The sequence below is a fragment of the Rhizopus delemar genome, genomic scaffold, assembly GCF_000149305.1.
Source record: "Rhizopus delemar RA 99-880 supercont3.1 genomic scaffold, whole genome shotgun sequence".
Lineage (NCBI taxonomy): Eukaryota > Fungi > Mucoromycota > Mucoromycetes > Mucorales > Rhizopodaceae > Rhizopus > Rhizopus delemar.
In genome coordinates this window covers 5,678,918-5,692,174 of record NW_027137827.1, presented here as the reverse complement: position 1 = coordinate 5,692,174, position 13,257 = coordinate 5,678,918, and the positions used below count along the sequence as shown (strand labels likewise).

Sequence of the window (13,257 nt, the reverse complement as noted above, 5' to 3'; positions counted from 1 at the left end):
TTCAATTATTAGTTTATTAAGTAAAAAGGAATGAAGAAATAAAAAATAAAACATTTTCCCTAGTATTTAGTTTCAGACCATAAGTAAGGCAAAATGGTAACGGATGCAGTATATAATACAGTAAAGATCATGATAAAATTATAATGTGCATTTGACCAACCTTTACGTTTGAATTCAATATAAATCGAGTAAAAAGCAACAGAAAAGAAATGATATACAAGGATCATAGGCTGTTGGATTAATCCAGATAGTAATCCAACTGGACCATCGACGCGTTCACCTCCTAATTGAAAATAGGCAAAGCAACCACGTAACAACACCGATAAATCTTGATCTATATAAAAAGGTTAAAAACAATACGGTAAAAATAAGATTAAGCTTACTATTATCTGCTGCAAAGATTCGATAAAGCGCCATTGCTAGTACATTTATTGCTGTACAATATTTCTTTCTTTTCCAGTGAAATGTGCTCATTTGCTCAAGGATAAGGCTTGCATCTGTGAAGGAAGGTATGTTTTCCGGTGATAGTAGCTCCTTGAGTAAGACAACATCGTTAAACGCCACAGTCATACCACCGCCAGTTAATGGGTGTCGTATATTCATCGCGTCACCCAAAACAATCATTCCTTCAACATCGTTTAAACTTGGAGGTAAAAAGCCATTAGGCATAGATCTTAGTCTTTCAGTTTCTAAAGCCTTTAAAAATTTGGGCTGTTTTAACACAATGTGAATAAAGGAGATTGCTGAATAATTTATAAATATAAGCTTACGCGAATAGAATCAGGCAAATTTGGAGCAACAGTGTCTTTCATGTACTGTTTTAAATCACCATTAGATGCTGAGGGTAATTTACCAGGCACATCGACCAGTACACGAGTATCATGCTTGCTAATTTGATACATTAGTATAGGTGAAGGCTTTGTGAGTATAACATGGCCATGATTAGGTAAAGGTAATTCCAGATCTTTCATAATAAATCTACCCAAAGCTGTAAGCCTTTTCTTTTTGATTATATTATTTGTATCTTTTTTTTACCCAACAAAGTTTGATCTAACATCTGGTGTCTTTACAGTCAATTCTTTTCTAAACTTAGAAAATATACCATCACAAACAATTGTTAGTGGAGCATAAAACTAATTTGTTTCAAGCACTTTAGCCTTAATTTTCAATTGCTTCTCCTCCTCCTTTTCCCATATACCTTTAATTCTTGATTTGACTTGTCTAATGTAATAACACCAACGACCTTTTCAGGTGCTTCTTCTTCTTCTTTGCTTCTTATTAATGAAGTTACTGTAAGCTCCTTCACTGTTACACTATGAACAGAAAAGAAAGTTAATATGTAACACAAAGCTGAGGCAGACATTCGTTTTACTTTTCGGTAGCACTAGCAGCTTTTCTCAGGTTGGAAATGAATCGACCGTGATGAAACGATTTTCCAACAGCCTTCTTTTTAGTTATTTCGTCTATAGGGTAGGGTATATGGACCACATCATTATTATATAAGACACCATAGCCATAGCAAGGTATACCATCAATACCTTCTACACAATCTGACATGATGTCACGCATTAGCAAAAATGCTTTTTCAATTCAAAATCTCTTATCTATCTTACCTTCTAAACCAAGCTCCTTTAAAGCATTTATTCCACCAGGTTGTAAGAGCTCACCTACAATCCTATCAGGCTCTGAAAGATCACGTTCAAGTAAAAGAACTTTTCTGCCACTTGAGCCAAAGGCTTTCGCTGCTGAGCAACCGATAATTCCTGCGCCTACTATGATGAGATCAAATTCTGCAATGGGCTCTACAGGCGACATTAAGAAGAAGAAAACCGAATAACTAAAATAGAAGAAATCAAAGACAGGCTTATAAACATGCCCGGTGCGCAAAATTCACGTGAAATTAAATCAAAACAATGTAAGCCAATTTTTTTTGGGGTTACAAGTGCGTCCATAAAAATTATTTTTTTAAAATGATCAGGGACTTCAGTATTGTTTGTACTTTGCATTATTTTATAAAAAAAAGTGAAGCATTTCTTACCTTTTCTCAATTCAAATTGTTGCTTTTGTGAAAAGGTATGATGATTAAGTAGTTTGCTAAATCCTATTTTGTATTATGGGAATTTTTAATTCTTGGGAGAAATTTATAGACTTATAAAACATATACTTTCATATAAACAGAGATCTAGTGCCACTCTAACTATGTTCCAAGGCTCTGAAATCCTTAATAACTACAATTATTCTCTATCATTGAAGAGTATTGAATTTTACTCTCGACTTTTGAAGAGCATCCTAGATCTTTAAAATATGCAACTCTGAGAATTTAGGAACCTTTCGCCTTGATGACTTCTCCAAGTCTGAGTACTTACAGCCTATATTTCTTGCGTTGCCTGTAGCAAAATGCTACTTGGTAAAGACAATGATATACATTATTCAATTTGTCCTGGGGTTTTTTTTTATTCAGGCTGAAACACTAATAAAACCTAAGTTTTCTGGACTTCTCAATAAAACAGAAGATTATTGATTGACCTTTTGTTTCAACAAACTGTCTACAGTATTTTTCTTTTTTTGTTTTAATATAACCTTACTTAAATTCTGTGGAATTAAATAAAAAGAAAAATCCACCATAAAGGTTTGCAGAGCCTGGAAGGATCCCAAGGAGCATATTCATAAAGGCACAACTAATGGTATTTCCATAGAGCATAAAAGCCATGAACAATACATTGGAACTGATCGGACTGAAGCGGGCTATGTTGTCTGTCTTTGGACGTAATAGAACATAACCAGAGTTCATTAGGTGTCCAGTGGGATTATGAGGAATGGAAGCGAGAGGAAGTCCACCCATACCACTATTTACGAGGACACCTGACGAGGAAGTGAAAAAGAAATTTCTCGTTAGTACAACATATTGTACAAAGCGGAGAGGCAAAACGTTGAGGATTCCATTTGTGAGTCTTACTGTGCACGCCAAGCGAGTCATAAAGAAGGTACCACCAAGGAGTCAATGTTCGATGGGCTAGATCAATCCTCCAGAGTCCCTTCAATTGTTGAGCAGGAAGAAGGAGAGTTATATGCACGTGGAAAGGAATACATCATGGTGGGAGGTCGTGTTGACGATATCATTTTTTTTTGTAAAGTTTAAACTTTGTTGAGGAATTAAAATTCCGTCACGAGTGATGTCAAACAAAAGCTTTGGGACCTGCTGGAAAAACTTCATAGCCTCTGACAATGACCACAGAGTGCCATCGAGAACACAAAGCCAGTGAAATTTCCGGAGAGATAAAAAAGGCAAACCCTAAAGGGCGAATATGATCTGAGCAAACTGTATACCGATTATCGGGAGAAGAGAGCGTTGCAAGAGCAGACCGCACTGAGGTTGCGTCAGGAAATTGGTGTATCAGACAAAATAAAGACAACAAGAAGGACAAGAGCTACCGCTTCAGTGGACAACCCACCACAAAATGGAATACATCATCAACATCACTATGACAGATACGGCATACAAAGGAAGCACACGAGGGAACGTTTCTCCGGTGAAGTGTGGATGCCACGAGTAGACTATCATGCTGCAATCTCCACCAGGGAGTAAAGGCAGGGATTGGAATATCAAGGTCCAGAATCCCTTCCAGGACGAAACAGGTTGAAGCAATCCGGGAGCCACACGGTAAGGCGGGCGTAAAAGCCTGCGAGAATCAGTCAGAACAGGATACCATGAACGACAAAACTCCCCAGGAGAAATTGATGTCACAGGGACCTATTTATGGGTAACAAGACGGCAGCACCAATGTATGAACTGCAAAGACCATGTATCGAAATGCACTGTAGTCGATACAGGCACTGAAGGAGGATCCTGAGATAGCTTAATGTACCAATCAAATCGGATGGTAGCGTCTGCTTGACCAGAAGACGGGAATAACTCACGAATTACAGCACTAGCACCAGTTGATGTCGTAGTGCGAACTACAAGTTGATTATTGTCATGTTTCCATATAGCGATATTAGACAAGATATACTGGGGTGGAAGAGAAGAAGGTATGACATTGGATATGCGACCCAAAATTGGCAGGTTATGAAGTAGATAGTCTGATAAAAGGAGGTGTAGAAGCCAGTATGGCGACCATCTAGGGTTAGGAACTAATTTTGGTAACTTCTTGACTAGGACACACAGCGTTTTCAAAGTAGGCACTTTACTGACCAGAAACAGATAAACAGATGAAAATAAAAGAAAAAGTAATGAAGAGAGAGTGACCTGTATATAATTGAATGCTACGTTGAAACCAAGGAACTAAAAAAATCATATTTGAATGGTTGCTTTGAAAGTCTCTGGATGTAGATTGCACTGAGAGCAAATTGTTGCTCGAACGGATTAACCAGGCCCAGGCCACCACGATTGCGTCACAAACACATTGTGTCCGAAGAAGGGGTTGGCCAAAAGGGGGTAACAAAACGACGAACAATAGATCTCACTTCAGATAGCCATTTAGAGGGTACAGGAACAGCCCACAAAACTGTTGACAGTACCATAATCTTTTGGGTTGTCTGATACGGATTTTTGTCAAAGGAGTCTGATTTGAGCGCTGAATGAGTATATCCCAGTGGTTACAAGAAGACAAAAGGGTTATTGGAAATGCTGCAGAGTCTAGAGTTTTGTAGTCCTCTGGGATTAATAAAGACAAGCACACGGGATACTAAGTGTCATAGCTAACAAGGGATGACATCCTGACAGTAAGGAAAATATATGTGGTTAAACAAATGTTTCAAAACCGGACGCGATATTACTTTGGTACGATGGGCTTCCAATGCTCTGAACCTATTGTTCCATACAACAATATCAGAAATAAGATAACGGAATGGAATTCGAGGCGAAAATCTTAAAAAGTCAAGGTGTATTTCGACCACAGAGGTCAGAGGAAGTTCCAGGGATCAAATATCAGATCATTCAGCAGATAGTGGGAGGCCAGGTAACCGATGAAGTAGCATAATAACATGGAACAGTATGGGAATCGGCTAGACTAACCTTTTGAAATGAATAGGGAACAATGAAATATGCAAGAAGAATACATGTCCTGTATACGCCTGTAGACTATTTGTGGGTCAAGAGGGAAGAAAGTCCGAGGATTTAAAGATGAGAGTAGCCTTTGAAGGTATATTAAATGTAACGCTCTGCTTTGAGTCATAATGCCGATCATACCAAGACCACCATGAGATTTGAGGCGGCAAACCGTAGTTCAATTAGGCTTGGACCATAAGGTCAGCACAAAATTTCGTACAATAAGACCGTATACTGGTAAGCTATGGAGTAGGAGCTGGAGCTACTCGGAGAATATGCCATATGCGGTTGAGTAACAGAGAATTAGCAGCTATAGCAAGATGATGTACTGCTTACACTATTCTTACCTAACTTCTCATCTCAACTGTGGTATTTACACATGTAATAAAGTAATAATGTGAATTACTACGAACAATGGTCCTCCAAATTAGGAATATCGGACATTATATTATGCCACTCAAATAAAATTATATCCCGATCCATTTCAGGATATTCCAATAAGTTCCTGGATCAGGATTAATAATTGCTTCTTGATAAAAAGACGTTAAACAATGCCAATCATGTAAATAACTCATCGTCTAAGGTCGATTAATAATCAATAATCATATACTGTAAATACTAATCTTTAGCCGTGGATAGAAAAGTATAAATACTCTCATATTTTTAACTTAAATAAAGGACAACCTACTTTGAGTCTCACTTATTTTTACATTTGTTGATTGACTTAGTACTTCTTTTATATTATAAAGCATAAAAATCAAATCAACATTATCTGTCCCATATCATCATAAGATTATACGGTTGTCTACAGCAAGTAACCCTTCTCCTTTTGCTGATCTTAGCAAATTGGATGATCCTCTTTACATGGAAGCCTTCTAAGTCAACTACAATGGTCTCAGTATAAGCACAAGAAACATTGATAAACTATTGTCCGGAAAATTATGACTCTTTTAGGGCTCCTGTTGGATCCTCATCCTGACGTGTCCTGATTAGTTAAAACATTTCCCAAAACTTGCTCTATCTTTACGATTTCTGCAGAACAGGTTATGTTGCCAATGCATATCTCCCCAAGGCTTAATCTCGTAAAATGTCCTATGTTTTTGCTTTTTATAGTGTTACTGAGGAAATCCTTTCAATCTTACTCTTTTTAATGCTCGAGAAAAAAAAAGGAAAAAAGGCGTCTATAGTAAGAAGCCCTTTCTTTATATTGATCTTATACGTTTTTCTCTCAAATTTCCTTGCTGCAATTCCAATCTCCCTGCAGTCTCAGGGAATCCGCGTTGTGGATAGCTTTTAGTTCAGTGCTTTAATTTATTTGGAAGGCTCATTGGAACTGTTCATTAATTATTGTCCTTTTCCTCCTATTTGTATAGCTCAAGGTATTATATCCAATCACTTGAAAATTTTCTTTGTTTTATCGCACTTGGTTGCTAAAGACTAGTCTAACATTATAGTTCTTATTCTTGTTTTTGAAGAAGTAATCGTTCTTTATCGTTATAATCTCATTTTATTACCATCTACAGTTCTAATGTTGCTTTACTTCTCTCTAACATGTGCTTACCAAATTCCATTTCTATAAAACTTAAAGCTTTACAAAAAAAAAAAAAAAAAAAAAAAACGGTATCATAAAGACTGGCTCTTAGGCGAAACGGACAGTTTCCAAAAAAAGTGACCATTTGAATGTTGATATTTGTGATATTGACGATGGCGGTAAAAGTTGCGGTGGTTTAGGCTTGTAATTGATCTATTGGAACACTGTACAGAAAGTGTTGATGAATGCTGAAACATCTACTTCACCAAAAGGCTAATCTTGATTCAGTATGTGAAACCATATAAGCTAATTTAGCTTGATGATATGATTGCAAATACCTCAGTGAATCTTGGAGACCGGACATGAGAAAGGAGACTGATTGGTTGGCAATAAAGGGCATATACAACCAAAATGGTTATCATAAGTAAAAAAAAAAATGGGACACCCTAAGTTTGTTATGTCATGATCAAATGACCCAATAGTCAAAAGGATTTGAATTAAATATAGTGAACAAAGGCAAGCAAAGAGGAGTGTCAGGGGCGCACTTTACATGCTGTGTGTTTGCATATCCAAAAGAATTGATGGCCTCGTATAGGTTCTGCATAAATTTATTGACGTGAGCAGCAAGATAGGATCCAAAAACAAAAAAAGAGCTGACTTTGTCTATGTGCTTCCTAAATGGAATGGAAATATGTGACCTAGCAAGATAGATTGACTATAAGACAGAGGGAGATTGTCTTCCAGGAGTTCTGGTATCTGTGGTTACTGCGTGACTGCGTTGATTGATTGGCTAGATATTTTGTCGGAAAGAATTATGTAGCAAAATGGTTTTTTTTTTTTTTTTTTTTTTTTTTGAAAATTCAAACTCTATTTGAAATTGCCCTTTTTTTGCTTTTGACACAAACTTCTCTATTTACTTTTGCTAGATTTTTGTTATTGGAGGGGAATCAGAACAAAAAATCTATTTTGAGTTAAATACAGTAATAGGCTAGTAATTACAGGATTTTATCAAACAGTATCAATAAGTTAGTAATGACCGCAGGACAACAACATTCAGTAATAAATAACAAGTCTCAAATGGAAAACCGAGCCAACCCAATATTAAATGGACCAAGTATGTACAAGATTCTTTTATTTTTTCTTTTAACAAAATTGTTGACCTTTTATGTCTCTAATATAAGATAATCCGCCTATGGCTGTATTGCCTCTGAATTCTTCAGCTAAATTAGATCAAGAACCAAATCCATTTGAACAAAGCTTTTCTGGAGTTCAATTGACTGACAAGGATAAGAAAGAGAGCAAGCTGACTTTACCTCCAGTAGCTTCAATCACAAGCACTTCTACCAAACCTGTGGTTGCTCCAGCTGTAAATCCTATTATAGGAGGAGGAATATTACCAAAGGAAGTAACCAATCAATTCACTTGGGATTCTTTACGCACCGGTCCCTTATCACCTTCTATGCTTCAAGGTCCTGCGAATCCAGATGAATACTATGCAACTATTAATCCAAATTTAAATCATGCTGCAAATATCAATCATCCTGCGATACAATATAACAGATCATTTGCCGAGCAGCCTAACAAAGCAGAAAAAATTCAGCCTAATTCTGTCCCTCAACCGTATGCCGTAGCAAACCAAAGAAAGAGATCAAGTTGTCAATATTCTGAGGATAGCTATTCATTAGAAAGTTGCGATTCTCATGAAAATAATACAAATACCAGAAGATTATCAAATAAAGAGACTCTAGTTGAGGAAGAAGGAAAAACAAACAAAAAGACAAAATCAAGATCACCAAATAAAAACGTAGAGGACGATGCGAAACGAAAAAGCTTTTTAGAAAGAAACAGAATTGGTAAGCAGATATTTGTATTAAGCCAAGAAGTGCTCTATTTAACTCTTAGGAAAAGCTGCATTAAAATGTCGACAAAGAAAGAAACAGTGGTTAACAGATCTTCAATCAAAAGTTGAATACTTGACGGCAGATAATGAACGACTTCAATTGCAATCGGAATCCTTAAAAGAAGAAATAGTTAATTTAAAAACATTATTATTAGCACATAAAGAATGTCCAGTAGCTCAAGCCAATGGCTTTCATGTCAATGCTTTACAAAAAACAATGCCTTCAATGATGCCCGCTCAGACAAATATGTCAAGAACGATGAGTGGTATGGTTCCTCACCCTGCTGCTGCTTCTTCTCCTCCGCCTCCTGCTTATATACACAGTGGAATGTCCACACATACTACCGCTTCTCTTCCTTCACCATCAAATACGCCCATCACTTCATCTACACACCCTATTCCCCAATACCAATCCACCGATATGATGTCAACTCAATTAAGTCAACAACAAGGTATGATCGCAGGTGGTCCACGTGCCTCATCTGGTATATTACACTTTTAGCACTCATGAAAAACATTGTACTTTATATTTCATACAATAAAATGCTTAATTGATAAATAAGAAAAATAATAAAAATCACATAAAAAAATGCATTTTTGTTTTACCCGTGTGTTTCAGTGATACTAATATTTTTTTTTTGAAGTTCAAATTATACACTGTAATCGTAACCTAGTTTTCACACTGTCTCTTTTTTGGGATAACATCTTGCTTTGATCTGTTTGAATAAAGATGAATTGCAGTAGTAAATATGACTATGTAAGTGATCTAAGAGAAACATTGTTCCATCCTGTATTTTAGTAATAGAATTACTATGAAATCCAGATATTATTGTTCATAATAAAATTAGTACTTGAAAAAATATTCAGGAAATTCTTTGCTACTAGGTTTTTCATGAAGATATAACCAAAAGAACGTGCTTTGGTTTTTGTTAATCACGCCTGTATAGTGAAAAGTATAAATTCATTCTCTGATATAAAATAAAGTATAAAATACATGTGCGTAAGCATTCTTTTTCTTCCATTCTTTATTTACTATCTTTTCTTAAATCCAAACTTTTTCCGCTCATAAAATAGGTCTGTTTTTGAAGAGCCAAGGTTAATGATCTTTGGGCATCCTTCTCGATCTTTTTCTAATCGAGTACAACCAACGCAGTAATAGGCATCTGATACACCTGGTCCACCACAGATCACACATCGTCCTTGAAAAGAACCTAAAATTTTTCTTTTTAGTCTTGATCTCGCTTCAATGTGTACTTGGAATTACTTACCAAAGTTGCATTCGTCACAAATGTGAACCAATGTTGCAGGACGTACATAACTAAAATATTAAATGAACAATCAAAACAGATAAAATAAATAAATGTATACTGTTACCTATCACAAATGACGCATTTACCATCGTCTTTTTCACATAAACGGCCAATAGCGATTCCAGGCTGCTTTCGACAAAATATTAAATCAGGATGATGTTTTGCCATTAAAAAAATAAAAAAATAGTAAAAAAAAAAAAAAAAGTTCAAGATTTTATGTAATGCGGAGTTCATATTACAAAATCCTTCAAAAAAAAAATTGTTAAAAAAGACTAAAAAAACTACACATACACAAATATAAGCATAGGATATATTTCCAGGTAAGTCAAGTGCTCTGATTTAAAGTGAATATAAGTACGAGAGAAATGATAAAAGTTATTCTATAATAAATTTGCAACATTTTGATATTGATTTTAAACCGAGTTTAAAAATATTTTTTTAATGTCTTTACCCCTTCCTTGTAACCCTGCCCTTTTGTTCAAATATTGTTATGCAGTGTGAACATAAGGATACAATAGAACCAGATGTGGGCTCTACAACAATTGAAGTGAAAAAAGAAGAACAAAAAGATGATACTCTAATAAAACCAGAAGAAACGCAACAGCCACTACCACCAGCAGAATTAATACCTCCTCAATCAACTATTAATTCTATTACGACATTTGAAGAAATTCAAAAACAACTAAAAAGTACACTGGATCATATTGAACAAAAGAATATGGTCAGTGGATTTCAAACTCTGAGTAAAGCTACAGCAGCTGTTGTTGAACATTGTGAACAATTAGGTAAATCAACTAAAAAAAAACAATGAATTGTATCTAACATGGGGGGATGTCATACATAGGCTTGACTTCAGATGATCACCCTTATAATGCTATTGATAGAGAACAATTTTGGGCTGGACTTAATAATTGCTGGCTATACGCGCTTGCGCAAAGACATGAACCAAGTAATGATTCAGAACGAATGACAGATCAGCACCTTTATAATTTAAGAGAAATGGTTGTGAATTGGGCAGATAAATTAGAAAGATATGGTTTAGTGGATTATGAGATGGGTTGGTGGGAAGCTGATATACTGGCTGCCATTGATGGTATCTTGGCTATGAATTATGCTGCTGCTCAGGCGGCTGCTCAAACCGTCGTGGCACAAGCTGCAGCTGCATTATTTGGTGATGAGGTGAACTTGTGATGTGTATAGAATAACAAACAAAATAGATATTTATGCTTACATTATTATTTAAATAAACATCTTTGTATAAACAATATATAAATTATGACTATTTCTATTAATTCCACTCGCTTCTCTATCAATATCTTGTACTGGAAAATTCATAACAACAGCTACAAATCGATTGATTTGATTCTATAACATACTTTCATTAGCTTTCTTTTGCTATTTTATACGAGCTTATTCTATCAGCAACGATACATCTTTACGCATTTCGATATTTGCAGGCTGAAGTAATTCGCTTGTTACAAGCAAATGATCAACTATTTCAATTTTATTGGTTTTATTGACATGTTTCAAGCTATAAAACTCCTTGTCTTATGCTCATCATTCTATAAAATCCACCTGATACCTGTACTTCAGGAGCCGTTGTATCTTCTAATTCTGCTTGAATTAATGAATATTGCAAATATTCTATTAGAACGTATTTATATTCACTTGAACAGCGAATTCGGATGAATTTATAGTTATTTTTGCTATTATTTGATTGATTTTTTTCTGTGTCTGATAGTATTACATGTCTTTTTACCATAGCATCTTTTTTCTTATTTTACCACTGTTTGATCGAAAATATAAAAGAGTGTAAAATAAGGAATTATTGACCGTTTCCTATACCCAGTCCAATTCCTGGACTAGTATTAGTGATAGATTTTACAATATTAAAATGGATATGACAAATGATTGATTGCTATATTTGTTCATAAAAATTCCCCCGTCCTTTTTGCGCATGTTAAATCTACATAGTGTATGATCCTACCTTTTCATGATTAGTGATCGATTCCTTTTCCTTTCTAGAGATTGATGTTTCTATTTATTAACAAAAGCGGCCATATGCTGAGTTAAGAAGCGTAACAGGCAAGACTCTCTTGACAAACAATAACTACAATGTTTATTTGTGTGTAAAACCATAATTATTTCCACACTTTTTAACGCAACTGTGTTCCACTCTAGTTTAACAATATAAAATTGCGATTCAAATCATGGCTAATTGTGTAATAACTGCCCATCTATGTATCCAAATAGTTAACATAACAAATATTATGCATTTTATTAAAGCTTTATTTTTCAATAATATACAACAGGCCTGTAATAAGATCAAAGTTGAAATTTTCAATAATGATAGTCAAGTTAAGCCATGCTCACTAGTTTGTAGTTAATCCGATTATGCTTTCAGACTTCAATTGGTCATAAAAAGGATGCTTTTCTAACAGAGTGTTAGCTGCTTTAACCATGTCATCTATGAATATATAGCTATATGCATACAACACGTCTTCAAGCCCTTCTAGAAGTAAAGCAGCAGATTCCAAAGCATCTTTTTCGACTGATCTGTTCATTAATTGCTTGGTCAGTTAGTTTAACGTAGCTCTAATGTAATTCATCATGTTATTCTTATGGTGCAAATTCTAAAAGAATAATTTTTTGTTCGGACATATACAACATATGAAAGCACCATTTAATCCATAATGTCATAATGGTGCTTATAAATGATAAAAGACAAGTATCATCATATTTGCTTCATAAAACATCTATAAAAGCAAACTTAAAGTTATTTATAGTTTTATATGTAATGTTTATAGAGGGAGAAAATACTATGAACGTAGTAAGAAAAGAAGAAAAAGAAAATGCCATTTATCTGTCTATATAACACAGTTTATTTTCTAAAACTTTCAAAACTTTTTTAATCTCTTAGTAATAAAGTTAGCTTCGTACGAATTGACATGGTATTCGCATCTGCAAGCTTTGATCTTCATTGCTAAATTTCTTAAACCAGTAATGTCACACTAAACTACGCTTACAATTAATGGATTGCGTGGTATATAAAAAGCAACATTAAGATTGAGACCCGAGCCTTATAGCAGTGTATATTTTAGAAAGCTTTGGAGTCTTATTTGATAAATAAAGACTCATTAAAAAATGAATAATTGACTAGCAGAGGGAAAGAAGGTTTTATGGCCAAGATGTTACAATGTCAATTAGACTCTTTCGAGTATCTTTTTCATTTTTTTTTTTTTTTTTTTTTTTTTTAAAAAAAAAAAAACGCAAGACTTGATTAAGAATTAAAACAATAAGCATCTTACACTTCATGATTAGTAGCTTATTATATTATGATTATATGTAGAATTTCATAGTCTGTTCTTTAATTGTCGACTTTAATGAATTTGCTTTAATAGCTTAACATTAACTATTTTAAACAATAATCGCTTTGTCTTTTTCTCAATGAAAAAAGTGGGATGATTTT

General features: G+C 34.7%; 6 protein-coding genes across 6 annotated transcripts; 3 read left to right on the top strand and 3 right to left on the bottom strand.

Annotated features, from left to right (window-relative positions):
* Positions 1 to 59: 59 nt before the first annotated feature.
* On the bottom strand, positions 60 to 1,815 carry RO3G_02215 (uncharacterized protein; the record flags this gene model as incomplete). Its single annotated transcript, XM_067656806.1, has 7 exons — positions 60 to 334; positions 384 to 711; positions 771 to 888; positions 1,036 to 1,133; positions 1,199 to 1,313; positions 1,373 to 1,550; positions 1,614 to 1,815. The coding sequence occupies 7 exons, from the start codon at positions 1,813 to 1,815 to the stop codon at positions 60 to 62; spliced, it is 1,314 nt and encodes a 437-aa protein (XP_067512907.1).
* Positions 1,816 to 2,457: 642 nt separating this feature from the next.
* RO3G_02214 (uncharacterized protein) lies at positions 2,458 to 2,842 on the bottom strand (the record flags this gene model as incomplete). Its single annotated transcript, XM_067656805.1, has 2 exons — positions 2,458 to 2,470; positions 2,586 to 2,842. 2 exons carry the CDS (start codon positions 2,840 to 2,842, stop codon positions 2,458 to 2,460), a joined length of 270 nt encoding a protein of 89 aa, XP_067512906.1.
* A 4,928-nt stretch (positions 2,843 to 7,770) lies between these two features.
* RO3G_02213 (uncharacterized protein) lies at positions 7,771 to 8,980 on the top strand (the record flags this gene model as incomplete). The annotated part of the gene is made up of 2 exons (XM_067656804.1): positions 7,771 to 8,431; positions 8,481 to 8,980. The coding sequence occupies 2 exons, from the start codon at positions 7,771 to 7,773 to the stop codon at positions 8,978 to 8,980; spliced, it is 1,161 nt and encodes a 386-aa protein (XP_067512905.1).
* A 530-nt stretch (positions 8,981 to 9,510) lies between these two features.
* Positions 9,511 to 9,956, bottom strand: RO3G_02212 (PHD finger-like domain-containing protein 5A; the record flags this gene model as incomplete). Its single annotated transcript, XM_067656803.1, has 3 exons — positions 9,511 to 9,689; positions 9,747 to 9,796; positions 9,853 to 9,956. 3 exons carry the CDS (start codon positions 9,954 to 9,956, stop codon positions 9,511 to 9,513), a joined length of 333 nt encoding a protein of 110 aa, XP_067512904.1.
* A 322-nt stretch (positions 9,957 to 10,278) lies between these two features.
* Positions 10,279 to 10,979, top strand: RO3G_02211 (uncharacterized protein; the record flags this gene model as incomplete). The annotated part of the gene is made up of 2 exons (XM_067656802.1): positions 10,279 to 10,573; positions 10,633 to 10,979. The coding sequence occupies 2 exons, from the start codon at positions 10,279 to 10,281 to the stop codon at positions 10,977 to 10,979; spliced, it is 642 nt and encodes a 213-aa protein (XP_067512903.1).
* Positions 10,980 to 11,998: 1,019 nt separating this feature from the next.
* Positions 11,999 to 12,803, top strand: RO3G_02210 (uncharacterized protein; the record flags this gene model as incomplete). The annotated part of the gene is made up of 4 exons (XM_067656801.1): positions 11,999 to 12,010; positions 12,270 to 12,306; positions 12,596 to 12,618; positions 12,717 to 12,803. The coding sequence occupies 4 exons, from the start codon at positions 11,999 to 12,001 to the stop codon at positions 12,801 to 12,803; spliced, it is 159 nt and encodes a 52-aa protein (XP_067512902.1).
* Between the last annotated feature and the right edge of the window lie 454 nt (positions 12,804 to 13,257).